The following is a 19,541-nucleotide window of genomic DNA, read 5'->3' as shown; positions in this document are numbered from 1 at the left end:
TGGAGTTGATTTATATTTATACTTCAAATTCATGTAAAGCGCTTTGTGGTATATTTTTTGGGATAAAAAGAACTTTGAAATCAAATTTGCTTGCTTGATTGATTAGGGCAGTTCTTCCTGCATACGTGCTGAAAATAAAGAAAGCGCTGCCTTAAGCAGCAACGCCATTTTTAAGACTCTCTCTCCACATCAGAAAATGCCGTAGTTTGGGGGAAAGACGTTTTCTGTCTCCCTGTGCACAAAGCTTGGCGGAATGAATTTGGTCTGGAAGAATAGAAACCTGATCTCACCCCTTCAAACACATTTGAGCACTTTGAACTAGAAAAAGATAGATCTTCTGAAGAGATCCTCTAGATGATTGGAAAAGAGTTCGCACCGGCATGCCAACATCTTGTACAAAGACAAAGAGGAGTAGAGGCTGTTGCAACTGCAAACGGGCCCCGACTCCTTGTCTTCATTGTTTAGTATCCTATACATTGGATACTTCAAAGGCATGTGTTTGAGTTTACACGTTAGAGAAGAGCCAAAGCGGCAATGACGCATCTTGAAGCTTGAAATTCCACCAGATGGGTAAACTTGCAGCAGCAGATTGATGTTTAGGCTACCCGGTGCTTTCATTAGGCACATGGGAATCAATGACAAATGTGTGTTTCTAATGACTAACTGGGGCTAATTTGTGAAATGACTTAGCAACAGACAGAGAGTGATAGCGAAGGTCTGCCCTTATTCTGCAACATTTGTCATTTCAGAGAAAGATCAGCCACGATGAATCTATCATCGTCTGGCCCAATGACCATTTAATCAATCAATCATATTAACACTCTCGCACACAAATGTCCACACACCTGCTTCATGCTCACAAATCATTCATAAATTTCTGTCAAAAACAATTTTCACATTTTTTTTTTAAATCCATCTGACGTCAGGCAAGGACGCAAAGAAGGTGACTAAAACATCAAACCATCTGGCATGCGATGAACACCGCACCCTCACACACACACACACACTTTCACATTCTCACACGGACAGACAATAAGGGCGTGAAGTCCCCAGACAGATATTTGGTTGTCCCAGTGCCGAAAAACTGGGGTTGATTTCAATACAGTGACCTCACTAAAAATAACATCTCAACGTGACTCAATACTGAGGCCACATGGTTTCAGTGTACAGTACAGTGATGTATGTACAACATTGATCCATTCCATTGATGCTGCAGTAAATGAAACTTTATTCAGATTGTTACCAAAATGAGGTAAGACTCTCCCTTGGTGGTCAGTGGCCAAGTTAAAGTGATAGTTTTATAGAAAGTGATGGAAAAGGTTGGTATCGTCCACTTCACTGTATCTGCTTTACTATGTCAAAGAGACTGCTGCGAAAAAGATGATCAAAACAACATTTGTGACTTAGTAGATTGCATAGTACTGTACCCTTTGGTGGTGCCTTTTGCTTTTGATCCTTGTTCCAACTGAGTTTTAACATTACTTCAGAACTTAGGACACCAAGGTGAAAACTTTTCAAAGAGATTTCCAATTTCCCTCCTGATTTCCATGAGACTTTGTGGATTGGTGACAGAAAAGTCATGACAGTTTGATGTACACTGGAATTTATTTCATCAGTTTGGTCTCATTGTAACTGTCAACTCTTCCGCCCCAGAAGGCAATACTGTATACAACATAGTACGGTGTCATTCAGGCTGTAGTAGAATATCCAGCTACATTAATTAGTGCACCTGCTCGAACAAGGCAGAATTTGCTCTGATTATATTTTGGAACTGTACATACAGCAACTATTTAGTGGCTCTTCTCCCATGACCAGAAGTTAGTACTGTCTTGAATAGCGTCCACATACAGTATGCATGCAGTACTCAACTGGGACTTAACTGGAGTGATGCTGCATGGATTATAATGTGTGGTATTTTCAAAGTCCAGCTATTTTTGCTGTTATACCACATTTGCATTTGATGGGAAAAGTGCTTATTTCATAAGATTATCTTAGACTCACCTTCATATAATTTTATTCATGAATACCCTTGGGTTTTTATACATTTAATGATGTAAATACATATGATTATTTTAAAATGACTCGTTGTTTTTTCTTCTTTGTGTTGCGGTGACATGTACTGTAGCTCTACTTAGTACCTTTCTAGGTTACCATTGTTCATCTTGTGTCAATTCCAGATATGTTACTGACTGGCTAAAATGGTTTTAAGATTATGATTGATACCCCACATTTGACTGGCTGCTCATGAGTTTTTAAGTTGACTCATGCCATGTCAGTTGGCAGAGGCTTTAAAGTTTTTCAGAACCCCCTTTTACTTCTAGACACGGAGAGCATTATTTTTCCAAGCACTGGTGAGGCACCCGGTCTGTGTGGATCTCCTTGAGGAACAATGGTAATAACGAGGACCAACGTGATTCTGTTCCCCGTGAACTCTCAAGGCACTGTCACATACTTTACTTGATTGTGTATCTCCGACTGCCTCTCCATCTCTTCCATGGGCTCCCATGCATCTTCGGGAACACATGGATTCTACTGCAAGGGGGAAGATGTGTCACCGCGCATGGATGGGATTGATAACGCTGGACTAAATATAGCCCTGCGGCAGGAAGCAGGAGAAAATGCTATTTTTAGATATGTTTATGGTGCTGTCAGACGCTACCTCAGCTGAGTGGACAAATTGGGGGAAAGGGGAAGAGTCACTGCAGACGACTGCACTCGACTTGATGGAAATACTGTCTACCTACATCCAAAATAGTCCTCAAAACATTTTATCTTCGTACACGCTTAAAGTGAGTGTCGTTTTGGCCCCACTTGCCCATTTGAGAGTTACAGTGAATAGTGTTTCTGTTCATAGCACACAAATCCACAAGATATAGTCTCCAGGTCTCTCCCAAGATGGTGCCACGCTCATTTTATTTGAGCAGCACGGGGAACTTACAAGTAGCTGTCAGATGTCACATTGCTGTAAATTAAATATTAATACGCCAGATAGGAAACCTTTAAAATACTGTAAAGGCAGAGAAGGAAAAAAATAAGACCACTTTTTCAAACCCAGAAAACTTTCCAAGATTTAAATGGACACGATCAGTGGCATGGTGGGCGACTGGTGAGAACATCTATCTTACGGCTCTGAGGACCCGGGTACTAATCCAGCCTCGCCTGTGTGAAGTTTGCATGATCTCCCCATACCTTTGTGGGTTTTCTCCGGGTACACCAGTTTTCTCCCATATCCGCCCCTCAAAAAATGCGTAGTAGGTAAATTGAGCACTGTGACTGTGAGTAGGAAAGATTTTTTTTTATGTGCCTTGCAATTGACTGGCAACCAGCTCAGTGTGTACCCTGCCTCTTCCCCGAAGATAGCTAGGATAGGCTCCAGCACACCCGCAACCACAGTGAGGATAAGCAGAAAACAAATGAAGGAATGGATGAAATTATCAGCAATGTCTTGTGGCTCAATCATTTGAGTATCTGTATCCAGACCATTCATACTCACCTGAAGATAGTGACATGGCCTGAGGTTGGGCTTGAGGTCTGTAGGCGTCATTGGTTTCTCCAGATTGAGTGAAGACTTTCTGTAGGCCTCTTTGGCTTGGCTGACTGTTAACGTGGACCAGGAACTCCTCTTCATGAATTTCCCTTCTGGTGCCATACCTATGCCCTCACAGGCTGAGCACTTGACATCATTGTTACTTTTTGAAGTCTTGAGCGACAGGTCTCCCACTAAGTGGCTGTGCACAGAGTCAGGGTAGCAGTGACTAATTTGGTCCACGGGGTGTCGTGACATGACACTCGGTGGTCGGTACGTGCTGTCACTGTCCAGGTTGTCGTCTGAACTCCACCAACCTCCCGAACGCTGCCGCCCGCTGCCTTCACCTTTGCGATCTTTGCTCTTGCTGCGCTTGTTGTGTTTGTGGTGGCCTTGGTGGTGATGATGATGGTGCGAGCCATCTCGGTGGGAATCGCTTTTGGTACCGTTCATCTTGGAAGAACCTTCCAGAGAGTGTGATTTTGTGAATAACCTCTGCACCGAGTGAACTAGGTGTCGTATCCTTCCGGGGCTTTCATTGCGCTGCTCTGTAGTTGTTGTGGTGGTGGATGTGCGTTGGTACTGCAACGTGTGAAAGCCATCCCGGTGAAGCGGCATCTGCTTCTCAAATTGGTCGAGCAGATTTGCTGGGATTCGGTTCATTTTGCCGCTGCCGCCGTGCGAGGAAGAGCAACTGTCGTTTCTGCCGCTAGAGGTGTTGCCTCCGCTGTCCCGCGAAGCGCTTCCATAATGCATGCGTGGAAAAGTGCTACATGCGACGGAGTGGTCCGTAGCAGCCATGGACACTGGTATCGCCATGCACTCCGAGTGGATGGAACTCCTCGGGGAGAAGCGATGGCAACCTTCAAGCGGACCGCTCTCAGTGGGACTGAGGAGGTAGGAGGGGGGGCGTGAATCTCCATGGTGGAGATGATGCTCCAGGGAATGGTCAACATCCACAAAGCCACATGTGTGGGCTGAGGTGGGAGAGGTGAGTTGGAGGTGGGAGGGACGGCCACCAGAGAGACCCTTCATGTTTTTGCGTGGAGAGGAGTAGATTTCCTCATTGACGTACGGAGAGGTTGACCATGGATACTGCCGGTCTGAAAGTGAGTGTGAGAAAAAGTACTTTAGATCTCAAAACTAAAACTGTGCAGTTAAGTGTTAGAAAAACAGAAATAAGGAGATTTTAATGTAAAAATTTCATTAAAAACAGACCACTTTTTCAAAATGGCATGACATGCAAATAGGCATGGTCGATACGGTCTTCTTAATTTTCTTTCGGCTTGTCCCGTTAGGGGTCGCCACAGCGTGTCATCTTTTTCCATCTAAGCCTATCTCATGGATTCTCTTCTCTAACACCCACTGTCCTCATGTCTTCCCTCACCACATCCATAAACCTTCTCTTTGGTCTTCCTCTCGCTCTTTTGCCTGGGAGCTCCATCCTCAGCATCCTTCTACCAATATACTCACTCTCTCCCCTCTGAACATGTCCAAACCATCTAAGTCTACTCTCTCTAACTGTGTCTCCAAAACATCCAACTTTGGCTGTCCCTCTAATGACAGTACTCGTTCCACAAAAAACATTTTCCAAAACATCAACTGGAGATGTTACCCCCTGCTCAGATGCGTATGGAAGTACTGCTAAAATGACAAAGGATGAAAAAGACAGGAATAAAAATAAAAAAGGGAACAGCAGGCGGCAGGTTGGATGGAGCCTGCATTGCCATTTATCCAATGCAAAGTGAAATAATAGCCCATCAGTGTGTGCTTCTGCTGTGATCCATCAAAACTCGCAGGAGATTGTGAGAGATTTGGAGACATCCTCGCGAGGGGTTCACTAAACGTGGCCCATCTATTGTTCGATCCATTGGCTGTTTAGCCATAAATGGGACATACAATAGAAAATTCACTTCAAATTTGACTTGAAATGCTCATATCCAAAAATCCAGGACTCTGGAGTACTACCCACCTACGGACTGTGAAAAAAACAAGTAATCTGGAAATTTAGTTTCTGTGGGTGACCCATCGTGAAATTTGCTGAATTGAGTTTTTGCTTCAACGTGACTTTAATTTGAATCTGAAATTTATCTGACATCTTACGCAAAAAGTGAAATGTTCGAGAACCAGGGACTAAAGTTTGTATGAATTTCTACACAATACTATATTTTTGATGAACATAACTTGAATACATAATTTCCGACAACTGTTAATATTTTTCCTTCTCAGGGTTTCATTCTTCAAATGTCCTAATAAACATCACGAAAATGAGTCTAAAAATCAGATTCTGATTTCTACATCCAACATTGTCCTCATAGACTTTTGAGTAAGGGCGGATGTTAATTTTTATCTTGAAAGTGGATCAAATGTATTCCTCCCCAACCTCTTTTTTAATGAGGGCTAAGATCTCAACCCCTGAGGCGCAGCCGTGCTCTGCTGTTGCTGTCGTTCTCCATCTGTTGAGATGAAAACAAATTCTCGTTGTTTACCAGGCTTACACGAGGAAATCCACTTGGCAGTCTGATGTAAAATTAATCTAGGCTACTCTAAGCATGCATGAGGAGGGGGGCCTGTGGGGGGAGGGGGGTGCGGGCCGATAAGACATTTCCCCTCAGGAAAAACCGCTTTTGTACAGCCGCGGCATGAAAATACTTATCAGTGATGTTCTACAGCGGCTGGGCTACGTCAGGTGAACCTGCTAAACTCGAGTTCACTTGCTAGTAACTGTAGCAGAAGGATGATAGTAAATTATTGATGGAGACGATACCACATTCCTTTGCAACTTCCGTCACTGTCTGAGTTCCTCTGACTGTTGACTCTTGCAGGTACACCAGAGAGCTGCACTAAATATATCATCTACAGACAGAGTTTTGGCCTTTCCAAGGATTATACCACAGATGACAGACTAATCTGTAGCCAACTCTTTCTTTCTTCATTATTGTGTTCCCACTGAAGAATTTTGCAGTTGAAAAGTTTAACTAAAGGAAGGAAAAAGAGTGGATGCATTATTCAAAAAGCCGCGCAAATAATTTTGAAGATACTAAAAATCACGTTATATGAGACGTAAAGCTGCTCTCTGTGTGACAATGGCTTTGCATACCGAGTGACAAGGATGTGGCATCTGTGGACAGGGAGGGGGGCCCTTTTGTTTCTACAGGAACACCTGCACCACTTACCCCACTGCAAAGAGGCCAATAGCATCATTTGACTGCATGGATGGTGAGTGGGGGGCATTTAAACTGAAGGAAAACCAGAAGCGGGGCTGAACTTTGATTCCAAGGATTGTTTCTATTGATATTTATTTCATCATCAAGGTGGGATGGTGACCGAATCTCTAGCAAATCTGTCTCACAGGATCCAGGTTAAAATCCGTCACTGCCTGTGTGGACTTTCCATGTTCTCCCCGTGCCTGTGTGGGTTTTCTCTGGGTGCTCCGGTTTCCTCCCACATCCTTAAAACATGCATGGTACGTTAAGACTAAATTGCTTGTAAGTGTGAATGTGAATGCTTGTTTCTTAGTCTGTGCCCTGTGATTGGCTGGCGACCACTTCAGGATGTACCCGCCTCTCACCCGAGGATAGCTGGGACAGGCTCCAGCACACCCGTGACCCAAGTGAGGATAAGCAGCACAGAAAATGAATGAATTACACTACTACGATGATTATACTCAACCTTTTATTGTCAAGACTCAATATCCACAGAGAGATGGAAATAAAATATATTTTATTGTTGTTCCTTGGCTCATGCACCACACCATCCTAATCTTTCAAGGAATTCAGTCAAAAAGTACTCGTGTGTTCCTGAAAAACATAATCGGGAAATTCTGAACCTTCTTGTGGTGGTAAAAAGACATTCCCCCGAACAGTCACCTGTCACATTCAATGAAAGAAGGAAATTTGATTTGATTGTCACATTGTCAAAGCCGACTTTGATTGTGATGAACAATTCCTTTAATAACCCGAGTAGTGGAGCAAGAAAGATAAAAATCAAATGATGAGGCTCGTTTGTTAAGGTTTTGTTTCATATTGCCAAACAGCCCGCACGCACAGAGCAAGGAAAAGTCGTTTTACCCCATTAACACATTAGCATTTAAATAGCATTATATCGGAACAGAATATCACTGGGAGCGCCCACTCCTCAGACAACTCAGAATCTTACTGGAATTGAAGATAGACCTTAAAGATAATAAAGTAGGCTGGTGCAAAATGAAACACATGCAGACGTGTCAGCAGTTCGCTTCTACTCTGGTGGTAACTTTCACAGGCCAATAGGATGAGAACAAATAACTATCCAGACAATGAGAAATCTTGTTTTTGTTTGGATAGAGATTTTAATTTGATGTCAAGTTGCTTTAAATCTTTATGATAACGACCTGAGAGAAAGATTTGGAAAAAGAGCCGGCACTGTCATAATGAATTGGGTATATATCCTATCAAATATGGCTTAAATTTATCTGGGAAACAGCAAGTAGTAACCCTGTTTGCATCCAAATATGTGGGTACGTGCTGGAACCCAACAGATCCAATAGACTCACCACCACTGATGCCAAAACAAGTGACATTTGACATTGGTAAGAGGATGAAAGCGTGGAAAACGGGGAACTAAACACAAAGAGACTGACAAGACAATGAGGCACACTTGACAAGACGCCAAGGGCTCGGGAGAGGTGATGAGTTGACACAAGGGGAGCAAGGCTGAGAAGAACATGTGAAGACAAAGGAGAGATAAAACAGACAAAATATTGAAACTACTGTACATTCATTTGCAAAAACCATAACGACTGTAACTGAACAAAATTGCTTAGTTATTTTGACTAAATGCTGTAAATAGCCACAAAATGTCGGCTTTTCATCACTTTCACCCTCATTTTGTTCACATGTCAGAGATGGATGAGCGCTATTATATGAACCAATTGCTTAGTGTGGAGTAAGATCGGGTGGTCCATGTAACAGATGCCAGCTTGTGCTGTGCAAAGTGTACAATCGTCACTCACTCCTTGGACCAGGCTTGTGACGATTGTCGGCTCCCAACCGGTGAGGCGGCAGCGGCGCTTGTTCAAAGCCAGGTTGAACAGCGCAGCGCAGTTGCACTTGTGCTCCTGCAGTTTCCTTCCTTTGAAAAAGTCTTGTACTACTTGCCTCAACCTCTGACATGCCTCAATTTCAAAACACCTCACAGAGCTCGATGCATTAAAACCAAGGGAACTAGGGGAATGGTCTATGCAGACTGCAGGCATTGAACATGTCATTTAGAATGTCCATTAGAATTCTGAGTCACTAATACACACATAATACAAGAATCTGAAGATGAGCATACATCGAACTCATGCACAGAATAAGAAGATTTCCATGTATTTGTTAGTGAAGGGAGCCCAGGATAAATAAAATAAACAAATAAATAAATCATGGTGGCACAGCTGCAGAGCGTTGGCCTCACAGTTCTGAGTACCGGTGTTCAAATCCTGGCTCCGCCTGTATGGAGTTTGCATGTTCTCCCCGTGCCTGCGTGGATTTTCTCCGGGCACTCCAGTTTCCTCCCACATCCCAACAACATGCAACATTAATTGAACACTCTAAATTGCCCTTAGGTGTGACTGTGGGTGCGACTGTTGTCTGTCTCCATGTGCCCTGCGATTAGCTGGCAACCAGTTGAGGGTGTACCCTGCCTCCTGCCCGTTGATAGATGAGATTGGCTCCAGCACTCTCGTGACCCTCGTGAGGATAAGTGGCTCAGAAAATGGATGGATGGATGAAAACTAAGATACAAAATAGGACACTATTTTACTTTTTTTTTTTTTAACTTTTTTTAATAGGACACTGTTTTAGTTTTACAAATATGTGAAACCAAAAACCACAGAATGAGAGCAAAACATAGATCAAGGAAGCAACATAACAAGGTCCAAGATGAGATTAAAATTCAGACTTTTTAAAACGCGAACCCCATTCATCACTGTGCCATTCATAGATGTCAATGGAAAGTCAAAAAAAGAAAAAGGAAAATGGAAATCAGAATTAGGCAGACATTTTTGTACTCCTCCACTCTCAGTTTGAAGCTCGGTTGGGCAAAATTACGTAGCTCTATTCTTGACTCCTTAAGATTGTCGTCATGTTTTGTTGAAGTTGAACATCTCTCTGGGCCTACAGCACATCACTCACTTTCGGGTTGAACACGTCAATCAAAACTGCGCCTGCACCATCTGCCTCACGTCACAAATCGTTCTGGCAGCATCTCTTCCAGATGCCCGAAGCAAGGAAATCAATCGAGTGGCTTTCTTATCAATCTCCTCAAAGGTTAAATGTTCTCTCCCGAGAATTTTGGCCTTTGTCTAGGAAACTGTAGGACGGAGAATTGTATCTTCAACCCCCAGGGCGAATCAACAATGGCCAGAGTCATTAGGTTTGAGAGGAAGCCAAGGAAAAAAAAGCTGCAATATGTCAGCTCGGAAAGCCTCGGAATGGTCACCAAAGAGCTTTTGATCAAAATAAGGCTGCGGCTTATGGCTTTTGTCCATATCCTGCTCACTTGTCTATCTAAGTGACAGCATGGCGGGTTTCACGCATACATTTCAATTGTGACGACTGTGGGCTAAAAATGAAACCGCAGCACTGCAGTTGGAACTGCAACCTTTCCCATCAGCACAACAACTGAGAGAAAGTCACTGATGCGTATCTTCTGAGATAAGATAAGAATTTCCAAAAATGGTCAGTTTCATGAGTGACTGCTGACTCAGCACACTTTTAATTTCTTCAAATTACATTTGAAAAACAGAGAAAAGGTTTTGTGAATCTTCATCGCATACTGCATGAGCTTGTGGGCCATGCAGTAAAATTATTAATGAAAAAATGGCAGCATAATTTTAATTTTTGTTCTTTCTTATCCTTCATTGTCTTATTTTCTAAAATTCTATCCATCCATTTTCTGAGCCGCCTATCCTCACAAGGGTTGCAGGAGTGCTGTAGCCTATCCCAGCTATCATTGGGTAGGAGGCGGGGTACACCCTTAACTGGTTGCTAGCCAATCGCAGGGCACATGGGGACAGACAAGAGTCACACCCACAATCACACCTATGGGGAATTTAGAGCGTTCAATTAATGTTGCATGTTTTGAGGATATGGGAGGAAACAAAAGCGCCCGGACAAAAACCCACACAGGCAGGGGGAGAACATGCAAACTCCTCACAGGTGCGGCCGGAATTTCAACCCCAGTCCTCAAACCTGTGAAGACAACACTCTCACCAGCTGTGCCACCCACCGTGCCACCTATACTTATTATTATTATTTTTAATAGTCTACTTGTGTGGATCAAAGAGAGAAAGCAAGAACAAGGGGTTCAGTATCAATGATCCCATTCACGTGAACATGTTGTTCACATTTTCAAAATCTGATAATTGGGAGTATTCAGATATTTGCAAGAATTGGATATGAAGTGTTGGCAAATGGTTTGCATATCTGCCACACAGTTCTGAGGTTTAGGGTTCAAATCTCAAGCGTTTACAAGACTAAATTGTCCAAAGATGTGAGTGTAAATGTGAATGATCCTTTGTCTTGACTGGGAGTGACTGGCAGCCAGTCCAAGGTGTACCCAAACTCTTGTCGAAAGTCTGCTCGCATAGTCTCAAGGTCACTCGTGACCCAATAAGGATGACATCTACCGGAAAAGGAAGGATGGATCTGCTGTATTTACTTGCTCTAATCTTTTACAATATGTACATACATAGTTCTTAAGGTATAACTCAAACTTCTGGTTTTGTTTCAAAACATGGGGTCTTGTTAAAAACCAACTATTACATAAAATCTTGAATAATATTAAAATACAACACGTCAACGTATCGACAAGTGTGGGGTACAGACAGCAATATTTCTACCCGTTTTGGCACAATGTTTATTTTAATCTGCAGATGAAAAAATATTACCAAAAACCTTACAATGTACAATTTTTCTGTTAGTATATATATATATATATATATATATATATATATATAAATATATATTTCTTTTAGGATTCCTGCAGCGTATGACTGCTTACTTCTCTTGGGAAAATTACTTAAAATTCCAAATATATTGATGATAAAAGAGACTGGATTGAATGGCCTTCAAATTTTAGGGGTCCACTGTATAGTTTTGTTCTGATGAAGGGATTATTTCTTTTTTTTTTCCAAATATGACTATGAAGAATAAATACTCATGAATATGAAACAATAACATCAAAGTTTGTTATTTTCAATGTAATATTTTAATACATATCTGACTTTGTACGACCTCATAAATATGGAACAGAAACATAAACTATTTCACTGAAGAAAAGGATTCATTATGCACACTGCCGGCGGACGTACATCCGCTGCACGTTCCAGTGTAGCCGCATGCAGTACTTGTTGTATTCACTACACTGCATGCGGTCGTGCTCATTCACCTGGGCATGCTGTGCGGACGCGAGACATGAAGGAGGACGCCCCACCTCCACTTTAAACGCAACTATTTTGCTTCCAGCTGCTCATACTTTCGCACGTAAGAAGAAAGGATGGAGTGGGTATCAGGAACGAGGGAACATTTTGTTTTATGAGAGTCTGAACAACACCAGTTTGTGTGCATTTATGTGGGTGGTCCCCATGGACGATGCGAATGACACTGATCTAAACATAAAGCCAATTTACTGAGTCAGCCATAAAAATACTAGTCTGTCAGCATCAGTACGATGATAGCACTGCAAGCGGGCTGTCCCGGGATATGTTAAATGGCAATTTTGCTTCTCTGACACTGAAGTTTTACCAACAGGGTCATGAGAAGCAGCATTTAGTCACAAAGATGATTATGACCTGATAAGCAGAAGCTGGAGAATGCTTGAATACTTATCACGAGGTGGTTAATGATGAAGCATGCAATCTGTGCTGTGCTCAGCGCTCTCATCACTTTCGGTCTCCGTGGCAATCTAAATGGGAACAAAGTGTGTGTGTGTGTGTGTGTGGGGGGGGCGTCAGGAAGGAATTTGAATTGTCAGGGTCTGCATTTGTTTTTGGTCCTCCTTTGTTTTGGTGCTATTCAACATTTTGGGTTCTCTTTTGTCAAGTGCTTCAGGATCTGATTTAAACAACAGGTTCGTGGCGTGTACCCTGCCTGTCACCCAAAGGATGGATTCGTACTATATGTTTAAACATCAAATTCTGATTTAGAGCCTGTATCCTGTGCAATATTGTCCCAACATGGTCATTCTCTGAAATATGAATGATTGTGTATTGTGCAAATAAGTGTCTTTTGATAATTGTCACTCCGTTGTGTGATGCCTCAGTGATTGTCACTGTAGAATGCTTTGATAGCCACAAACTGCCCATATTTCATAAGCATCAACACCGAGCAGTGGCGACAAAGAAGTAAACAATAATTGGGTCACTCCCATTATTTGTTTGCCAGTTTTTTTGGGGGTGGAATCTGACTCAACCCTTTCTTTTTTTTAACCCACGTTTGGGACTGCCAGCGGCTCCGCATTGGGGCGCTGGCCAGGAATCAAACTAGTATCATCTGCGCAAAAGACAGCATGCACTCCAAATGTAAGGAAATAGCAATGAATAAATAACGCATACCACTGACAGACTGACTCATTTACTTGATGCTGCCATAAAGCATATTTTAATTTTTGTCACATGGGAGGAGAGAAAATCTGAATTTAAAGGTGTCGTGTAATTCGAGCCTGGATCAGCTGGGTTAGACACCAGCCCAGGCCATGACCTTGAACAGGGCAATGTGTATAAAAATGTCTGATCACATCGGAAGCAGAAGCAATGTTGTAAAACTCTCTTTGGTACAGAACAATCCCCACTTGAATCCCTTCAAAGCTCAAAATTATATTCACAACAGCAATACAAATACTCCAAAAAGGTCCTTGTACATTTCTCATGCCAAGTGAGGTACTCCAGTATATTGCACATGGCAGCACGTGCATGCTGGAATCTGAACTCCAGTACAGGTGTTGAAGGAGAAAGGAAAACCCTGCAGGACTGTGAGAGAAGACTACTTCACATCTTATGAAACAGCCACTGTTACATTTTCCAGGCAAAATTGTTTGTAACCTCAGACCAATTTCTGGTTACCATGGCAACCCGTCAGGAAGTTGCCTATGCAGCCATTAAGATTCAACAGGGATAAAAAAAAAAAAAATACCGTTATTTGAATCAATAGAAAACAAGTGCATGTCCAATGCAGTTGATTGGTCACACAGGAAAAAAATAATAGTTTTTGGTCTTCAAACACTGTTTTAATTCACACACTCTATCCAGAGGAAAGAGGTCTTTTCCATCCTAGTAGTATTTTTTTCCTTTGGCAGCTTCCTTTGAGACTGCAAATCCATTCAGAATTCATAGGGCAAGCACAATCCCCTCAGATCTGTTTCTTTTGTGCACACATTGTTCCCATTTTCAACAAATTATTAATTACAAATCAATCAGAGCATTAAAGCATTTACAGCAATGCTATTTAGCAAATAATCTGGAATCAAGAACAATCGGTGCACACTGAACATCGGAGGATAGAAATTAGGGATGCTCGACATCAGTGATCACATCTATAACATACGCTGGAATTTTATGGTTCAGAAAAACGCCAATTTGTGTGCATGGAGACACTTATAAAGACCCGTCTTTAACGCATTCTGATTTGGAGTGAGGACGCTCCAAGGACTGGAGGTGAAGCTGGACATGTCTGATGGTACAATGGAAAAATAAAGAAATTGCATTTGAATGCTGAAGTGCTGAATGAAATAAGATGATACTGACGATATGTAATGAGGTGAAATGAGGTGAAGAGTTTAGATGTTAGAATAGTTTCAATTGGTTCAGAAATGTGGAAGCAGGAAGCAAAAATGTAAAATTTGTGTTAATATAGGAAAAATTTGAGTATTTTAACATGGAGAAGTGTGGAATGTAGAAAATCTTTTCTTGCTGGAATTCTTTCAATTGGTAAAGGAATGATGAATCAGAAAGAAATAATATATTTTTTAAAAATACAGATATCGTAATGTGGATGAAAAAGTGTAATTTGGGTAATGTGAGTGTGGGGAATGTGAAAAATATATTGTAGTTGGATTAGTTTGAATTGGTCAAGATGTATGGAAGAAGGAGGAAAAAATTTGTTTTAATGTGGGAAAATGTGAGCATTTTTAACCAAGGAAAATGTGAAATGTGGTTGAACATTGTGGAATTTGGGAAATCTGGAAAATATTCTTTTGTTGGAATGGTTTGAATTGGTCAAGAAATGTTGAAGGAGGAAAGAATAACGTAGAATGTCCACTTGTGGAAAAATGTGCAGTTTGGGGGCGGTGGAAATGTGGAACATACGACATGCAAACTTCACACAGGCGGAGCCGGGATTTAAACTCCGGTCCTGAGAATGTTTTGGGTGTAAAATGAGGAACTGGAAGAAATGTGGATAATCTTCCAATGATAAAAATGCAAGCACACCTCACGTGAATTTTTGGAATATGTTGAATGGCGTGAATCGAATTAAAAGTGGAAGTAGTTCACGGAGAAAAACGGTGTAGTAATAACTACAATAATAATAACAATAAAAAATTTCGTTGTTGAATTACAACATGTGCTTTCAGCATTCTCACAATTAGTCTAAGTGCCTGTCCTAGTGTTTTACTGGCCTGATTTCACAGTAGGGAAATGAATGAAGCGCTATTGACAATGCCCGCCGTGCGCTCGAAACACAGCAAACAATAAATATTTAGCAGCCGGTGGCAAGCAGCGTATAGACCCACTTAAGTGATGTGCTTTCAGCTGCAAATATTATAACGACTGCATTCGACTTGCGCCCACGTTATTTATGTAGCATCAAAGCACGACAGCACTTCTCATAAAGAGCAAATCAGGTGAAGACTAACCTTACTCAACATCTTTGTGATATCACAAACCTTTTGAGAGTACTCCTAGCTTCCAAGGTTAGTCCACTTTGGAACCACAAACCATAAAATGTCATCCCTATAAACATTCTAAAATAGATACTGAAATGAAAAATACATATAAGATTATTCACTTCAATGTCTACATGAAAAAATAAATATGAGCGGAGACCCCGTCATCCATGCGGAAAGTTGCAGAAGTTTCATCCGACATCCAAGTGGTCGCCATATTGGCTGCATTCACTGGACATTCGCCATTGAAAACATGCTATGGCCCCTACTGTAGGACACGCCCCTTCAGACACAGAAGCAGCAATATTACCCTATTGTTTTGAGCCGTATTTAGATGACATGCGGATCACGGCCAAAATCCAACTCAGCGCGGCAGTGATAAACGCCCACTTCCGCAGCGGACATGAGCCACCGCGGTGACAGGCCAGCCCGGTGACAAGGCCAGTGGCAGGCTCGGCGTTGTCAACAAGGCCGCGGGCGGCTCAGCCCTGTCGGCAAGGCCGGTAGCGATCCACAAGGCCTGTGAAGGCCGTCCTTGAGCGGCTGCTGCATGGAAGCCTTCCGATGCGCACATCGACACATTTAGCAACACATATTTAGGGATTATGCCCCCCACCCCGAACTATGTTTTTTTTAGCAGATGTATAGACACCTACCTGTCATTTGGAACCCACGAAGCTCTCTTCTTTTGCACCTGTGAAATACATTTTTCATGACGAACCGGGTCTCTTACAAACTTATGAAGGGTAAATCCGTCAAGTGTTCAAGCAATATCCAGCAATGCAATAAGCCGGCATTTTGGCTAACACGAAGGAACAACGAGCTACCTTCCCGCAGGTAAAACTAATAGAAACAAACGAGTCTCCTTGAGGGCGGTCCTGCCATGTAAGTCACTTCCTGCTTCTTCTCGAAAACAAATCCCTCGAGAGGATTATCAAAAATTTACAAAAAGCTATACGTCAAAATCATGCTTGTGGTGAAAAATTGCATGGGTTATTAATAACATACTAAAAATTATGCATTTCATAACAGTGGCACTTTAAAGATGCTCAGACAAAAAACAATCCTACCCTATAATACTTGTGTTGGCATCAGAAAATCAAAAACCATCCTTCTTGACAGCTACAACATAAGATCAGACTCAGAATTCCCAATCATCTTTATTTTTCGAAGTATGTTAAAAACCACAGAAGGAATTTGCCTTGGACCGTTGGAAGCACTCGCCTCTGACAACAGTCAGTTGACAGCGAATACATTTGAGACATAAGACGCTGCGAGGACCCTCACAATAATCCAGCAATGAAGGTACAAATGTTTATTGATTGACCATTTGATAACATTGTAATTCTAATAAATAAACAAACAAACAAATAAATAAAAAATAAACAAACAAACAAACAAATGAATGAACGAATAAATAACCCCCCAAAGATAAAATAAAAATAAACAAAACTACTGAGTTCCAAGTGGAACCACAAAAACTCAGTCAAAAATGATTCCGATGCTAATATGGTATGATATGGTAGTACTAGTGTATTACTAGTGTATATAGGGCTCTGTAATAAAAGAAGACTGAGCTACACTTTCAGTCAGTAGTGAGGATGTGCTTGTAAAGAGAGAAACACGTAAGACGCCAATCATGACAAATTTAAGCATTTTATCAGCCTTCATATCAAAGTCATCAAAGGCCGATTATCAGATGTCTCTGAACGGTTGTCCTGACCGATTAACCCGTAGTGTGGGGTCCTTAAAGCCCGGGTGTCATCCCTACAAACATTCTAAAATAGATATGGTAATGAAAAATACATATAACAGTATTCCCTTCAATGTCTATACGGAAAAAAAAGGGAGCGGAGAGCACGTCATCCATGCACAAAGTTGCGCAATTGAGGGTCCCTCGACATCCAAGTGGTCGCCATATTAGTCGCGTCATCTGTCCTTAATGTCATCGTCACTTCCATCGTTGAAAACGCGCAGTGCCTGCTACTATGGAAGCCGAACAACAGAGATATTCACATTTTTCCAACGCCCCTTCTGACACCGAAGGTCTTTTTGAAAAGGACAACACCACACAACCAAGTGAAGTTACTGGGGCAATATTACACAATTGTTTCGAGCCATATTCAGAGGTTCCGATCACGGCCAAACTGCATCCCCTCCGATCCACTCCCGTGGCGGAGATGAGCCATTGCGGCTCATCGCAGCCGGCCGGTGTGGCTTATGACAGAGCCAAGCAGTGCTGCTTTAGTCACAGTCGAGCCGGGGCGCTTTACGCGCGCACGCGACTGAGTAACACATTCTTGGCTGGGCTCTTCAGAGCCGCCCCCTTCGCAAAGCCCAACGCGCAGCCTTCACAGAAGCTGTGACCGACGAACGCAGCACCTCAGCTGGTGTGGCTGAGTTTTGGCGCCTGTGGTGGCATATGAGGAGGAGGTGGAGCCTAGCTATGTTGCTTTTAGGGGTATGTTCAAAGTCGCCGCAGTACTCGATGAACACTATTGAGACATTGTTGGCTGGGCGACGTGCACATCGACGCATTTCATTAGCGGATGTTTTATTACATTATGAGAGAGACCGATTACGTGGTCCGCCCCACACTACGATTTTTTTTTCGTAGCTGTATGCGCACATCAACACATTTCATACGCGGATCTTTTGCTACGTTATGAGAGAGACCGATTACGTGGTCCGCCCCAAACAATTTTTTTTTTGGAGCTGTATACACACCTACCTGTTATTTGGAACCCACGAAGCTGTCGTCCTCTGCACCCGTGCAATCCATTTTTCACAACGAACAGGGTCTCTTTCAAACTTATGAAGGCTAAATCCATTCTCCCGAGTGTTCAAGCAATGTCCAGCAATGCAATGAGCCGGCATTTTGGCTAACATGAAGGAACAACGAGCTACCTTCCCGGAGGTAAAACTTATGGAAACAAACGAGTCCACTCGGAGGCGCCTCTGTCCTGTACGTCACTTCCTGCTTCTTCTCAAAAACTAATCCCTCGAGAGGATTTTCATGGCGGGAGTTACAAAAAGCTGTATACGTCAAAATCATGTTTTGTGGTGAAAAAAAAAACACATGGGACCACATTGGGTGTGGGGTTTTCATTACTAATATACCAAAAATCATCCGTTTGACGACACTTGCACTTTAAATGTTGATTTTACCTCCTCAAGATGAAACCGCCAGCACAGAGAATTGTAAAAAAAAAAAATATGTCTTTAGAACAATCCCAAATCCTAATGTGTGTGGTCAAAACCAAGAACAATCCCGGGCTCTGTCACCATGACGTGAAACTGAATGCAAGCCAATTAGGAAAAAACCTGTCTTAACATCCTCAACGCTTTACTGAGCACAATGAAAATGATGAGTGTTTTGACAAGTTACCAAATAAGCTCACAATTACTGTAGCTCCATCTATTATTTTTCTCGACACCTACTACTCTTTCTTCTCTGTATTTTTCAGCAGTCTCAATGCCTTGTTTCATGAGGACACTTGGCGGAGATATTGTTACGAGTTGTGCGCCGTGTCGTCACTTCTATTTCGCCCCACACAGTATGAGCAGAAAGCACGCACTTTTGATAGATTTCCCCTCCTCTTGTCATATGTGGGGTCACTCACATTAAAAAATGATGATCAGTATGTGTGTGCCCTTATTAAGATGACTACTAAGGGAAATGTGGAGGAGATAATGACGGTGATGCTGACTTGACAGTCAACATCTGTCCCAAAGCACCCTTCGGGGAGCAGGCGCACTTTCATGTGCTTCCCCAGGCAGTTACTAAAAGCACATGATTCAAGTAGTAATTCAATGGAGGGAACGGGATGATTTAGTTTCCCTCTCAGATCCACAACACAAGCAGCTGTAATGGGATTGCTGTGAAAGGTGAAAAGCAAGGATGCTGGACTATCAGAATCACTGGGTTGGATCTTCGCAGTGGTAACCTGCTGCCTTGGGAAAGAAACACTGGCAGCAACATTTCAGAGTGATTGGTGACAGACCAAAGGAAAACTTCTTCTTTTTGATGGTGGTCACTGGATTTCTGTAACCCCAACGACACTACTTATACTACATTTTAGTCCAATTCTAGTGTGGAAGTTGCTCTGTT

General features: G+C 42.3%; 1 protein-coding gene across 1 annotated transcript in view; it reads right to left on the bottom strand.

Annotated features, from left to right (window-relative positions):
- dlgap2a (discs, large (Drosophila) homolog-associated protein 2a) overlaps positions 1-19,541 on the bottom strand; it is a 176,575-nt gene that overhangs the window by 48,158 nt on the left and 108,876 nt on the right. Inside the window, exon 4 of the mRNA XM_061844217.1 lies at positions 3,494-4,629. Coding sequence (XP_061700201.1) covers positions 3,494-4,629 — 1,136 coding nt within the window. The remainder of the gene's footprint in view (positions 1-3,493; positions 4,630-19,541) is intronic.

Source organism: Syngnathoides biaculeatus, chromosome 15 (genome assembly GCF_019802595.1).
Source record: "Syngnathoides biaculeatus isolate LvHL_M chromosome 15, ASM1980259v1, whole genome shotgun sequence".
Lineage (NCBI taxonomy): Eukaryota > Metazoa > Chordata > Actinopteri > Syngnathiformes > Syngnathidae > Syngnathoides > Syngnathoides biaculeatus.
This window is presented reverse-complemented; position numbering and strand designations above follow the sequence as displayed.